Genomic DNA, 13816 nt, shown 5'->3' on the forward strand with positions numbered 1-13816 from the left:
TGGGTTTGGCCCAACTTAGACCCGATTCAACTCGTTAGTGTTTTTTGTCCGTTTGGCCTAACTTTAGACAGAACCTTTAGAATTAGTGCCCGATTTGCAACTCTAATCTATTTTTATCTTTCAAATTAATAATTGAATTTCCTAAATTTATTTACTCATAATTATATTTGTTTTCTTACTCACAGTGCCAGTCCAATTAAATCGGTACGCGTTTTTACGTATCTTTCAGTTGAAAAGTACTTTCTCCCGCTCGAAAAAATTCACTGAATCCAAATTTTATCTTTATATTTTCTAATTAATATCTCTAAATTTTGAACCTAATCCAGGCACCTAAATCATATTTTTATTTTATTTTAATTAAATGATTAATTATATCTCGGTTCTTATAGAGGGCTTCTAATTCATAGTTCCTCTCATCCTCCTTATTCTCATATATGCTATGATGCCTATAAAATTTCTCACAATACTCCCTATCAGTCACAGGAACACAAGAAAGGACAGTGGTGTCTACTTAAACTCGAAGACTAGGGGGGACTTTGGTTGACATACTCGTAAGAATAGTACGAGTCTACGAGACATAAAGGCTACACCTACAAATGGAAAAGAAAAGAAAATCGTTACTATAAGAGGTCGAACCTCGTACACAGCAGGTCGAGTAAATCAACCAAACCAAAAGAAAGCTGCTCTTTCCAAATTTTTTTCTACAGTGCAGCCAAATAGTGCCTCTCTTATGCACCATCGCTGCATTAAAGCAACATCATTAGGGGCAGTACAATACATAAATAAAAAGGTAACAGCCACAATAATAAAGAGAAGTCTTGTAGGATCTTTCATCATTAAACTTTCTTAAACATTTCAAGCATCAAACTCGCAAGAAAGTAAAAAAGCAAACCTTTTTCAACAAAACGAAAAAAGGACAATGATAGTGGAGATAAAACCTCAATAAAAACAACTAGCAGTCCCATGTAAACAGAAATGAGAGTTCACGAAAAAGATAAAACGAAAACCAACCTCGAAGAAAATTGTGAAAAAAGGGAGAGCACATCTAAACAGCAAAAACACGGACGATCCTTTTCACGCCGGCAAAAGCAAAATTCTTCGAAAGACCAAGATAAAAAAATCTTAGAAGAAACAACCAGTAGTCCCAGGCAAACAAAAATGAGAAATCACAAAAAAGAGAAAACGAAAACCAACCTCTAAGAAGATAAAGAAAATTCGTAACATTAAGAAAATACTATCACCGAATTATAATCATCGACCAAGAGTCCAAAATTTGTTATGTTATTTTATGAGTTAATAGTCAAAACCGTCCCTGAAAGATACCCCGATCTCCATATTCATCCCTGAAAGATAAAGTTAATCAAAATCGTCCTCGAAAGATGACGGACATGACCACGTTCGTCCTTCCGTCATCTCCTTCGCTGATGTGGCTAACATTCGATGACGTGTTTCGTTAACTACCCACGTGGACGACGCCTACGTGTACGCTATTGTTGCTGACAAGGTAAATATGTGAAAACAATTCAAATTAATCCCTTGGATGATGAACCCTAATCCTAAATTCGATGATAAATAAGTCACGGTCAACAATCATATGGCCATATAGTTGGGTAGAACTTGGAATTGTTGGGTCGCCGGGAGGATGGAGACGGGAAATGGAGGTTGTAGTGGTGGTGTGTCGTTTCCGTCGTACGACAGCAATGGTTCCAGCGCTTCAATGCGAATGAGTAGGAAGACTCATGAGGGATCATGTTTCTGCGGGTTGAAGGCTGTGATAAAAAAATCTGGGATAGCAGAGAACCCAGATAGATTATTCCATGCATTTCCAAGGTACCGGGTGAGTGGTGTTGAAAAAGTTCAAGGTTTTCCATCTTGTTATGTGTTATTGGGTGTTTTTTCATTGTTTTCTTCTCTGATTTATCAATTTGCAAAAGGACAGTCACTGTAATTACTTTAAGTGGATTGATGATGATGACTATCAAGCAGTGGTTGAAGGTGATGCAAAGAAAGATTCTAGAACTGATTTGCAAGTTGAAAGTGACTATGATGAATGGAGGGTGAAGGTGGCATGGAGATTGGGTAGTTTAAAAGATTAAGTTAGATCTTTGAAACTGTTAATAATTTTTATGTTTGTGATAGTTATAATTAATGTGATTCTTTGTTGTTTGATATGTATTTCCAAGTAAACACAATTCTGTTGAAATGTAATGGTGTATTGAGTGTGATGGATTGAATGAGAATAGATGTTTGATTAGTGTTGTTTAAGATTAACTCCGAACTCTCAATTACTGGCATTGTGGAATATTGCAAATTAATTACTATCACTGTTGGTATAAGATTAAACCATAAACAGAGTAAGTAATCAAAGTAAGTAGTTATAACATTGTGCTGCCATTGAAGGCTAATTGTCACATTGTCTTAAAGATAAGTACCATGGTGCATGCTTTTTGCCAATGATATCGTCCTTATGGAAGAGTCAAGAGAAGACCTAAATAAGAAGTTAGAGTTGTGGAGAGAAGCTCTAGAAGTGTATGGTCTGCACATAAGCCGTAGCAAGACGGAATATATGGAATGTAAGTTCAATCCGAGAAGGGAAAACCCTAATATAGAGGTGAAGATTGGAGAAAACATCCTACCAAAAGTTAAAAGTTTTAAGTATCTTGGGTGCATCATACAGGATAATGGAGAGATTAAACAGGATGTAAATCATAGGATCCAAGCAGGTTGGTCAAAATGACGGAGTGCATCTGGTTTTATATGCGACAAAAAAGTGTCTTTAAAACTTAAAGATAAATTCTATCACACCGCTATAAGACCGGCTATGCTTTATGGTGCGGAGTGTTGGGCGGCTAAAGGGGAGCACGAACATAAGCTGAGTGTGGCAGAGATGAAGATGTTGAGATGGATGAATGGTCATACGCGATTGGATAAAATAAGGAACGAAGATATAAGGGAGAGAGTTGGAGTAGCACTCATTGTGGAAAAGATGGTTGAATCGTGTCTCAAGTGGTTTGGAAATGTGAGAAAAAGACCGATAGAACATCCAGTCAGGAGGGTGGATGAGATGGAAGATGGACAAGGGGCGAAAGGCAGAGGAAGACCTAAGAAGACCATCCATGAGGTGGTCAAACGAGATCTACATGTAAACGGTCTTTCTGTAGACATTATACATGACAGAGCACAATGGCGTCGTTTGATTCATGTAGCCGACCCCACTTAGTGGGACAAAGCTTTGTTGTTGTTGTTGTTGTTGTTGTTTGTCTTAAAGATAAGTACCACAACAAATTTATAAAGTATCCAATCTTAAAAATGAAGGCTACACCAAAAGAGAATGGTACATACAACTTTCAAATTTCACATAACCACAATATTTAATATGGTACTTCATTTGTCCTGTACAAAAAAAAAAAAAAAAAACCAAAGCAGCCCCATACATTGCTTTCTAATCAAAGTAGTTTATCATTCTTTCTTGGGTTCTTAAAGCCTGGAATAGGCACAAAAATCATAAAGTTGGCCAGCTTCTTAGCAGTTGTAGAACTTGTCTCTTTGATGGTCTTAGTTGAGATAGCCACTGGTGTAGCTGCAGTAAGTTTAGGGGAGAATCTAGCTCTTACTTTCGCTTTAATCACCTGTAATTTAAGTGGCGTAGCTACAACTTCATCCTGCAAAATTAACCATTAGCCAAATTATATATCAACTTGATAGCTTGCCATAATGCCATAAACACTAACTTTTTTCCTATTCCCAAACCATACCGCATAATGATCATCAGACAGACAATGCAGAAATTATAATCTTTAGTTAAATGCTAAATGATCCTCAAGCAACATGTCTAGTTGTTTATCCCGTTTCATAGTTGTTTGATTCCATTATAAATATTATATTACACAAGTAAAAAAAAATAAATAGACCATGACTAAATTTGCACTGAACTTAAGGATACATATCATGGCCTAATAAAAATATATATAGACACTGTTTTGGCAGGTAATGTTGCTTACCACAATTTTTTTATAGAAAACTGTACAAGACTGAATCCAAGAGATTATCTAAAAGATATTAGAATTTATTATATTGAATAAGCTGTCCATCGTAGATCATGACTCGTCTAAATTGACCATTTCATTTCTCTCACCAATTTCATTAGTACTAAGGTCAAATAGAATCTTTCAGTTCTTATAACCGAAATATTCCATAATCTTTGTAAAAGTTCCTGGTAATCTTCAATTCAAGAGTTAAATGTCCTATAGTCCATAGATTTTACAGGGACTCTAAACTACAAATAAATAGTAAATATAAACACACAAAAGAGACCATGATTCAGTTTGAATCTAATACAAACTTCCATAGCAGGATTTAAGACAACAAACTGAAGGAATTGTAATTGTTATTGACGTTATAAAATAAAATTCACAATCACAATAGGGTAACAGAGCACCTGTATCTTGCGACGCCAATCTTTGATACCCTCTTTGACCATGGTCACCCCAACGATGACCCAGAGAGGAACGATTGCGCTGACAGCAGTGTATGGAGCAAGCTTTGTCATTGCCAAGACACCAATGACCAAGAAATAGAAATTAGCAACCCTCATAAACTGCTCAAAGAGTGACTTTGTCATGTTCATATATCATGTTTTCATCAACCGAGTTTTTAAACATTCCACCATGGTGAAACACAAAAATCATGAGAGGACCCTCCATCTACAATAACATTGACGAAAATTTCATTAACAAACATAGAAAAACATACCAAAACATACCCTAAACCCAAAACAAACACGTAACAAACGAATAGAACCATCACTAAAATGAAACACCCCTACCTAAAAAATCATCACAAAGCCAATAAAAGCAAAACATTCTGACCCACTCATATCATATAAGAACAGTCATACAAATCGTTAGTTACCCCAAACCCTACCCATACTCAGAGGAACACATGAGTCACGCCACTAGGAAGACATCAAGCCACATAATAACTCAAAAAACAAGAAAAAGATTTCATCTTTATCTCTAATCGTCGCAATGGCTTCCTCCACTATCGATGTTGCTCCAGGAGATGATCAGGAGATGATCAGCTCTGTATTCAGTACCGATACCTCTTCTGTTTTAATTGTCTTCCAATACTGACGAAGGTTGATGGCATGGTTTAAATGTTGGGTCAAAAGCTTAGGGCATAACTTGAGGGAGACCATATGTTTTGGAGCGAAATAGAGAGAAATAGTTGTTAACAGAGGGAGTAATGCTTTGCAACGTTTTGAATCAATCCTAAATGGCGTCATTTTGATAGTATGTCATGCAAACAGTTAACGAAATATATCACCCAACATGTAATTATGTTTGTTATTTTTCAGAAACGATTTTTATTAACTTTATCTTTCGAAGACGAATATAGAAATTGAGATATCTTTCCAAAACGATTTTGATTATTAACTCGTTATTTTATTGAAAACTTTTCCATTTCCTTTATTTTAATCTGTATGTTAAAAGATTTAATTGAATAATATTAAATTAGATTTAAAGTTGAATGTGTTCAAATTAAGTTTGATTTGATACGATTGAGTTAAATTGTATAGAATTTTATCATAATTGTGATTTTTATATTTTTAAAAATTTAATATCTACAGAGATGGGACGAGAACAAGAGGCATTTTCCTAATCAGGAATAGATGACGGAAAGGGATCCCCACCCCTATAAATATCCATGTTTTTCCCCCACTTGACCCGCCCTTCTTTAAGAAGTATAAAACCCCACCCCGATAACTATTCGAATCTAACAAACAAGATTAATTTTTAAAATTTATACAACTATGATCACGTCTGAACATAAACTAAAAACACAAGAAACATACAATGTCAAACAAGATAAAAAAGAAAGAAATAAAAACCAATGTCTAGTCACTAAACAAATTTAACACAATTAATCTTGGTCGCTTTCTAACTCCCCATCATCATTGATAGTTTGGAGGTCAAGATTGAAACCTGAAAATCAAGAGTACAATAGCAATTAACAAATTAATTTGCATTCCTTCCTTCTTCATAGGCATGAGTGCCACCAACAAGAAGCACCCTCAAACATAATGGAATATTGGAACCAAGTGCAAAAATATACAGATCAGTAAAACCAATAAGCGAAGATGAGCAGACCTATCATTAAATTTAAGCACATTTTCAATAAAATTGGATAGCATTAATTTTGTTGAATATACATTTATTTGTTGCTAGATTCTGACAATTTTATGGTGAGTATATTCATTAGTTAAAATATTAAAAAATAATGGCCATACAAGGTGTAATTTTTCTTTCAGGATTTGGGAGTTTTCAATTTTAGGATACTGTGCAAATATTCTTCTTTAATTTCAACGTCTTAAACAAAGAATTTCTTACAATTATTGGTCTTCATCTCCAACAGCAAACCTGTCCAGTGTCCAGAGATAAAGAAGTAAATATCAAAGCTCAATGAACACGGTCAAGAAGTTTAAAGAGAGAAAGATGGGCATACTCACATATAAAGATTTACATAATCACCAAGGTTAAAATTACCCTTGGATTCAATCTTGGCAGAAAAAGTTTTGAGTTGGAGCTTGACTCTGGCATAAGAAACAACCCCAGAACCAGTGTTAGTAGATGGCTCTCCCTCGAAAACATTTCCAGGTTCCATGAACATATCAATCAAACTTTCATCACTAGTGTTGTGGCAACAAAAAATATACATTACTTCTGCGGTCTTGTCCAAACCATCCACCTCCACCGTTTCCACAACATTCATGTTAGATAAATCATAAATATGCCACATTGGAGCGAAGTCAACAATCAGAAGATAATGACTGCATCCCAAACGAACAAGTTTCCTTGGACAATATTCAGGAACTGGCGGAAAATTCCAATCAAGGTATTCCCAATTGTTAGCCTTGACGTCATATGACATGAGCCCTTCATCACCACAAGAATACAATACAATGTGGGTCTTCTTGTGAGGCTTGGTGCTGTCCTCCCACAGAAAGTAAGAGTCAGGGTTCCTGCAATATGACAAGAGAGCACTTTCGGGCACTTCCCTTGTTTCCCATAGACCTGATTTTAGGCTGTAAATATCAACCCAGCAATTTGCAGTTCCAGTACCCCCAAAGATGTACAATTTGCCATCATAGGGGACTACTAAGGGTCTATATCGGCAGCAGAACATGCTTCCACAAAACTTCCAACTCCAATTAGAACCCTCATACTTGAGGCACCACATCCTTGAGGGGTGCTGATCATCCCAATTCAAACACAATTCTGGGTCAATAATATTCAGGTCACTACCACCAGCAAAGAAGAAGCTGTGACCGACAGAACAAACTCCTTGCATATATGGTAATGGATAATCGACCAATAGACCATCTCTAAGAGGCCATTTGGCAGTTACATGACCTCCATCTTCAAGATCAACAGTGCCATTCTTAATAAAGTTGGCCTCAGTTATAGTTAACATCCTTCGCGTGATGGCTGGCCCAACATGATCTCTTTTAAGATTTATATTTTCCACAAACAGGTATAAGCGCTGCGTCATGGATAGCTTTGGATCAGAAGAACCAACATCCTGGAATTAGGGAAACAATCATATTATCTACGACAGAATCAAATCACCATAAGTTTACAGCAATTAACTATTAAATAGAAAGCTTTGCAGTGTGTTGATGATAAATTGAAACGTCATACTTATCCAGTTAAGTTTATAAGGATAAGAGGATGCAGAAACCGACCTCAGGATCATATTCCCCGCACATGGCATCAGCAGCACCTCCCGAAACAGCACCTTGCAAAACCCCAACAACACTTCCCCACCAGCTGTCAAAATCCCCGTTCAATTCAGCAGTGTCCCCCAAATCCCTAATATGATTGGCAGCCTTAGCCATCAAATTCGTGTCATCTCCAGAAGCCCCTTTGCCGGCGACAAACGCACTGAAACCGTAAGCATTCACAACTAACGATCCAAACTTATAGCCCTTCGCGTAATTGACGATCCGACCGGCGAACATCATTGCTCCGACAGAACGGTTGTCAGTGGAGATGAAATCTTGTCCGAGATTCCAAACTTCCGAAGTTGAAGCAACGAGGACGACAAGGTTCTCCTTGGGTAGGGCTTCGGGCACGTAATCCCTGGCATCTACGAGCTCCGTAACGACGCTGAACGACTCGAACAAATCGCAGAGGCACGAAGCTAGGGCTTTTGAGGTTCCGATTTGGGAAACAAATAGAATCTTGGCAGTTGGATTGCTTTTAGGTTTTTCATGATGGAGTCTTATGAGGTTCTTTTTGTGGGAGTAGAGGCGCATGAGGCGCATGAGGCGAGGCTTGCAGATTAATAACAAGGTTGTGGCAGTGGCCGAGACCACGGTCACGGTGGACAAGAGCAAGGGTACAGAAATATCTGCTTCTAACGACGACAACAACGAAAGTATTGCCATATTTCTTTTCTGCTTCAGAGGGTTTCCACCACCCCTCCTCTGTTTTTTCGCGTTGCTGAAGAGAGTCGGTGTGTGTTCGTTGATGGCAAAACCGAGGCGGTGGAGTGAGAAAAAAGAATAAGTATGACACCAGAGCGTTTCCCCACCCCTCCTCTTCATTATAACATTTTTAGATTAAACTACCATTTTTATTAAAAAATATTTAAAATATTGATAAATTTATTAAGAAAAAACTAATTTTATAGTCATAAATAATAGATTTTCGTTGACAAAATTATCCTAAATTTTTAAATGATCATTTAATTATTATATTAATTATCAAAAAATTCTTTTTTTATTAATATTAAGAATTTTTTAAAAAATCAATTCTATATCTTTTATTTAGTATTTAATTTATTTTTTATAATAATTTTTAAATAATTTTAATATTTTAAATTATGACTTTTTAATAAGCACAAACACTGCAATTATATTTGGTAAATTAGCTTTTAAAACTTAAAAAAATTATAATAAACATATTTATAACGAAGAATAGTTTATTCTTTAAAATTTTATATAATATTTTAAAATAAAATAATGTTAAAATAAAAAATTCATAATAAACATAAATATAATAAATAAATTCTTTTATTTTTTAACTTTAAAATTTTATATAAGTATCATAAAAATTTATTTTATCCTAAACATCATTACTAAAAATATTAAATTACCTAAATTACTATAATCTAATTTTTTCCACCAATCAAACTTAATGCTATATTATTTCGAACCATCTCCATAGTTCCAAGAAACTCATCTCCAACTTTTTCAACTCCATTTTCAGCTTATAATTTGGACTAATGCTCATGCAAAAAAAATTTTATGATTGGTTTTCATCAACCTCTTCCCGTTTCAAAGAACAGAAAAAAACAAACAAACATAATAGATCTACTGAAAAAATACAAAATTAACGCAAAAAAATAATATAAATAGATAGAAGTTCATACCTAATATGTGATAGAGATGTATTTGTGTTGAAATTTGTGAAGATTAGGTTGAAAAATAAAAAATATATGAAGATTGTGTTAGATTTTATGAAGGTTAGGAAGAGAAGTTAGAAATATATGAAGATTTTAATGGCAATATAATAGCGGGAAATATGTGCGGGAAAATGAAAAAAATTTGGTAAGCATAAGCCAGCTTTGAAAAGCTCCCTCCTAGGTGCTTTCAAAAGCACCCCTAACTTTTAAAAGCTGCAAGCACAAGCACTTGAGCTTTTTAATTTACCAAACGCAAAATGACGTGCTTGTGCTTTTTAAAAGCACAAGCACCTGTTGAAAAAGCTTTACCAAACCCAGCCTTAATATGAACACACGAAACCAGTAAAATTTTTCAGTCACCATAAAATAGATTATATCACTGAGATGAACATGGTGGATTAAATAAAAAAATAAGCATAGAGGAAAAAGATTACATAGAGCATCGACAATATCAGTAGCGAGTCTTTCTGGCAACGACGATGTCCCTTCCTCTCCACCCTATACTATGATGGAAATTGAGAAAAAAGACAATGTTTTATCCTAATATCATTAAACAAGGATAATGTTGAAATATTATAAATATAATGGGGTATTTTGGAAAAAAGAGTAAATACCCTTTCCGTCTCCTGTCCTTTTTAAAATTTGACTACCTGCCCCCTAACATTTATAAAATATCATATCAGCCCCTGTACATCTATTCCGTGAGACCAATAAGTCCTTCCGTTGGTTTCTCCGTTCAGAGTCGTCGGAAAAAGTTGAGGTGTAACGTGCAGCCTGTGACGTGGCATTGGATCATCAAACGTGAATTGCTCTGTAGGCATGTGGACAAATAAGCCCCTGCAGACTCAGCAAAGCGACGTCGTTTTGCTTGGCATCATTTTGCTCGTTTGGGGTGAAATCCCATTCTCCCCCTTGTGCACACCCCAATCACCATACATCACCCTCGTTCTCTCCTCAAAATTCCGAAGAAACCCTAAGAGACCGAAACGTCTCCCTCCAAGCAGGCTGACAGAGACTTCCAACAGGGAGGTGTTGACGGTGCTGCAGACGGAGGAACTGACGGCGCTACTAAGGTTAGTGTCGCTATCTGATCTTGAAGTTTCGTTAGCTTGTGTTGCTCCATTTTTTTTACTGAACTTGGTTATTGTTAATGATGATTTGGATTAGTGATCACCCCATGCATGTTCTAAAATGTTAAAATGAGGCGTGATGGAAGTTGTTAATTAATTTCTAATTATTGCACATTATTGTTCTAATAGATATCATATGAAATAGTCCCTATTTTTCATCATAGGGGTTGGTTTGAACGGGATGAAGACGGAAGTGTTGAGACATTTCCTCTGTTAGACATAGATTATGTTAATTTCAAGGATTTGGAGGAAATGTTCAAGGGTTTAGGGTATACAAGTTACAAACAGATGTATTGGTATGATGGCAATGTCCTTGATTTAGAGTCTGGGTTGCATATTCTCAAAGGGGATAAGGAAATCAATGAAATGTGTGATAAAAAGATGGAGAATGTGGAGTCGGATTTGCTGGTTATTTACTTTGAGCATGATGTTAGTCAACCAGTATATGGGCCTGATGTTGTTGAGGTAGATTCACCTTCTTCCGATGACGGATATGAAACAACTGAAGACGAACCCTAAAAATCCCCTCCAACTGGATTAGAATCTGATAGTAGTAGTAGTGATGAGGAAGTAAATGTATAGAGGAAGAGTATGAGGAAGAAGCAGCCTAATGTGAGAATGAAAAAGGCAATGGATGCTAGACGAAAGGGTGCTAGGAAGAAGAGTTGTGTTAGACAACAGACACCTAAAAAGAAGAAGAATGTGCCACCTGGTAGTTTTGGTGATAAGGACATGTCTCCTAGGACTAAGAAGAAGAAGGCAAAGAGGTATGTTGGAAGAAAAAGAAAACATGTTCTATCCCAACAAGAAGCAGACAATGAGCCAAACAGTGGGCCTAGTGGAGATCAAGGTAATGGGCCAGGTGATGTTGACCCAAATGATGAGGCAAGGGATAAGCCCAATTCAGATCCAGTGGCTGAGGAATTGGACTCAGACCTGGAAAAGCCATATGAATATGAGTCTGAGGCATTTAACTCCCCAATTTCTAACTCAGATGAGGAGCATAAGGCAAGATATCCTGATTTCAATGAGGATGCAGAGTATGGTGAAGTTCAGTTTTAGGTTGGACAACACTTTGAGACCATGGCAATGTTCAAGCAAGCACTTAAGGATTACTTTGTATATGAGGGAAAAGAGCTTATGTATTTGAAGAATGAGCCAAAGAGGATTAGAGCAAGGTGTGCTGAAGAGGGTTGTCCATGACTGGTGTTTTGCTCTCATAATAGTCAGAGTCTAAATTTTTAAATCAAGACATTTATTGGAGAGCATAACTGTGGTAGGAATTTGAGCAGCAACATGGCTGATAGAGCTTGGGTGACAAGTAAGTTGGTAAAAAGGTTGGAATACTTGATGAAACATGACACTGTCACGGTCAAGCGTGTTTCCCACGTAGTATGGTCGGGTTTGTAGATCGACAATTGTACCTAACACAATTACGCTTAGTTATCAAAACAGAGTAACGAACACAAACAAGGTCAAAAACCGAATAATGTCACGTGTATTTCATACCTGGAATAATGAAAGTTTGCAACGCGTTGAAATATCTCCACAGCTGGTTGTATGAGTCATTCCAGTCTCCATAGATTTTGACTATTGCATTTTGCTTCGCTAGCCAAACCTTCTTATAATACACCTTGTATATGTACACTGACTCTACAGAACCTTGCAACAGCTTTACGCAAATGGTCGTGTCTGCCTGAACCATGGAAAATATATGCTGGCATATGACATTACTATCAAGTTGAGCATGATCCTGCGACATCGCAGTTGCCAAACAACTGTGAGGTCCGTGGTATTTTCGAATTTCCTAAAATCTTGAAGCCCTCATCTTCGCAACCTTTACCATCAAACGACATTGGTCACCAAAAAGTTTGCATCGACATACATACCAAGTTTGATCTGACTCTACCACTTTGTATTTTGTACTTCTACGCATGTTGTAGTTCTTAATAGCAAGCATCGTTGTTTCTCTATTCAAGAACTTCAAGCCAATCTCCAGCTCCATTTCACCGGTCAAAGCATAGTTGCTCGGTATGTCTTCCGCGGTTGTCGAGTTCATTGCACCAAGACTCAGTGCATGAAAGTGGTCAACAATAATGCTGCTGGAAACACCGCCTACCCCCATCATACTTACCGGTTTGGCCCGTGTTGGGATAACTCTTTCGCCATGAAGCGATTGGGTTTCAGGAACAACTTCTACTTCCTCGTCGCTATTATCCTCAATCTCATTTTCATCAGACGAATCTACCAATCCGTCAGCAATACCTTCGAGGGATGCAACATGAGTGGTGAGGGAGGGACATCCGTAAAGATTTTCTGCATTCTGTTTCAATGTCAAGAGGGCGTTAAAAGGGGGACTATGAGCCCACCAATCTTTGAAAAGGGAATGGATTCAGCCGCACCAAAATTTCAAATTTTCTCCGCATTATTCGAACTAGATGAGCTGCCACCGACATCTTAAAACTTCACACAATTGTTGCATAAATGATTACAGAAGAATCATTATCCAAAGTGGATCATCACACATAAATGTTATACCCTCAGTTGTATGAGAAATTTCTCTATTCGAACATATGATCACATATATGTGTTTAGAAACCATTTTCACAACAAAAATTAATGATATCAAGTTGTATAAAAGTGGGCTTCACGAAGAGGAAGATGAAGTAGAAGAAGAGTGGATTGGAGTTGTAACATCACTTTCGCTAGAGCAGGATTTATACTTTGGTTTCAATTTGTGTGTGGTACACACTTTTCGGCTTATTTCGTGTATGGTACACCAGAATCTAATGCCCATTTTTGTGACCTACACATTTGAGCCCATAGTTAATAATTTTCAATGAAATTTGTTATTTCCATTTTATCTCTATTGATATTCAAAATCGCTCTCTGTTGGGCTTGGGTTTTTGGAGCTAACAATTATTTCTTCTTAAAATGTTAGTAACTGTGCCTCTTGATACTTCATGACTCTCCCTATATATGATGTTTATATAATGTTTTTCAAGTAGTTCACATTATATTTGTATTTGTTCTTGATCGAAAAGCTAGTTTCATGCATGCAATGAATTTTTGGAATTTTGTCTTTAGATGTTTTTTTATTTATGCACATGTATGATGAAACTTTTCCTATCCAAAATTATAAGACATACATCCAAATATTTTCCATTTGATACTAAAGCAAAGCTATTAATTGATGTAAAAGGATAATTACTAAGTTT

The 13816-nt window shown here is 36.5% G+C and overlaps 3 protein-coding genes across 3 annotated transcripts; 1 reads left to right on the forward strand and 2 right to left on the reverse strand.

Annotated features, from left to right (window-relative positions):
* Window positions 1–1642: 1642 nt before the first annotated feature.
* Window positions 1643–2096, forward strand: LOC110281439 (uncharacterized). Its single transcript, XM_021143707.1, has 2 exons — window positions 1643–1837; window positions 1935–2096. The coding sequence occupies exons 1-2, from the start codon at window positions 1643–1645 to the stop codon at window positions 2094–2096; spliced, it is 357 nt and encodes a 118-aa protein (XP_020999366.1).
* Window positions 2097–3429: 1333 nt separating this feature from the next.
* On the reverse strand, window positions 3430–4818 carry LOC107469490 (probable phospholipid-transporting ATPase 8). The gene is made up of 2 exons (XM_016088888.3): window positions 4439–4818; window positions 3430–3662 (listed from the first exon to the last, which is right to left on the reverse strand). The coding sequence occupies exons 1-2, from the start codon at window positions 4625–4627 to the stop codon at window positions 3447–3449; spliced, it is 405 nt and encodes a 134-aa protein (XP_015944374.1). The 5' UTR covers window positions 4628–4818; the 3' UTR covers window positions 3430–3446.
* Window positions 4819–5768: 950 nt separating this feature from the next.
* Window positions 5769–8592, reverse strand: LOC107469405 (uncharacterized). Its single transcript, XM_016088811.3, has 4 exons — window positions 7745–8592; window positions 6509–7581; window positions 6390–6419; window positions 5769–5984 (listed from the first exon to the last, which is right to left on the reverse strand). Exons 1-3 carry the CDS (start codon window positions 8447–8449, stop codon window positions 6392–6394), a joined length of 1806 nt encoding a protein of 601 aa, XP_015944297.3. The 5' UTR covers window positions 8450–8592; the 3' UTR covers window positions 5769–5984; window positions 6390–6391.
* Between the last annotated feature and the right edge of the window lie 5224 nt (window positions 8593–13816).

The sequence above is a fragment of the Arachis duranensis genome, chromosome 1, assembly GCF_000817695.3.
Source record: "Arachis duranensis cultivar V14167 chromosome 1, aradu.V14167.gnm2.J7QH, whole genome shotgun sequence".
NCBI lineage: Eukaryota > Viridiplantae > Streptophyta > Magnoliopsida > Fabales > Fabaceae > Arachis > Arachis duranensis.

Excerpts from the sequence above, each read along its gene's own strand:
- LOC107469490 (XM_016088888.3), bottom strand. The coding sequence starts at position 4,627 with ATGAACATGACAAAGTCACTCTTTGAGCAGTTTATGAGGGTTGCTAAT. Across the intron at positions 3,663-4,438 it reads ATTGGCGTCGCAAGATACAG|GATGAAGTTGTAGCTACGCC; the intron begins GTGCTCTGTTAC and ends TTAATTTTGCAG.
- LOC110281439 (XM_021143707.1), top strand. The coding sequence starts at position 1,643 with ATGGAGACGGGAAATGGAGGTTGTAGTGGTGGTGTGTCGTTTCCGTCG. Across the intron at positions 1,838-1,934 it reads ATGCATTTCCAAGGTACCGG|GACAGTCACTGTAATTACTT; the intron begins GTGAGTGGTGTT and ends AATTTGCAAAAG.
- LOC107469405 (XM_016088811.3), bottom strand. The coding sequence starts at position 8,449 with ATGGCAATACTTTCGTTGTTGTCGTCGTTAGAAGCAGATATTTCTGTA. Across the intron at positions 7,582-7,744 it reads GCGGGGAATATGATCCTGAG|GATGTTGGTTCTTCTGATCC; the intron begins GTCGGTTTCTGC and ends CCCTAATTCCAG. Across the intron at positions 6,420-6,508 it reads GATTATGTAAATCTTTATAT|GTTTGCTGTTGGAGATGAAG; the intron begins GTGAGTATGCCC and ends GACACTGGACAG.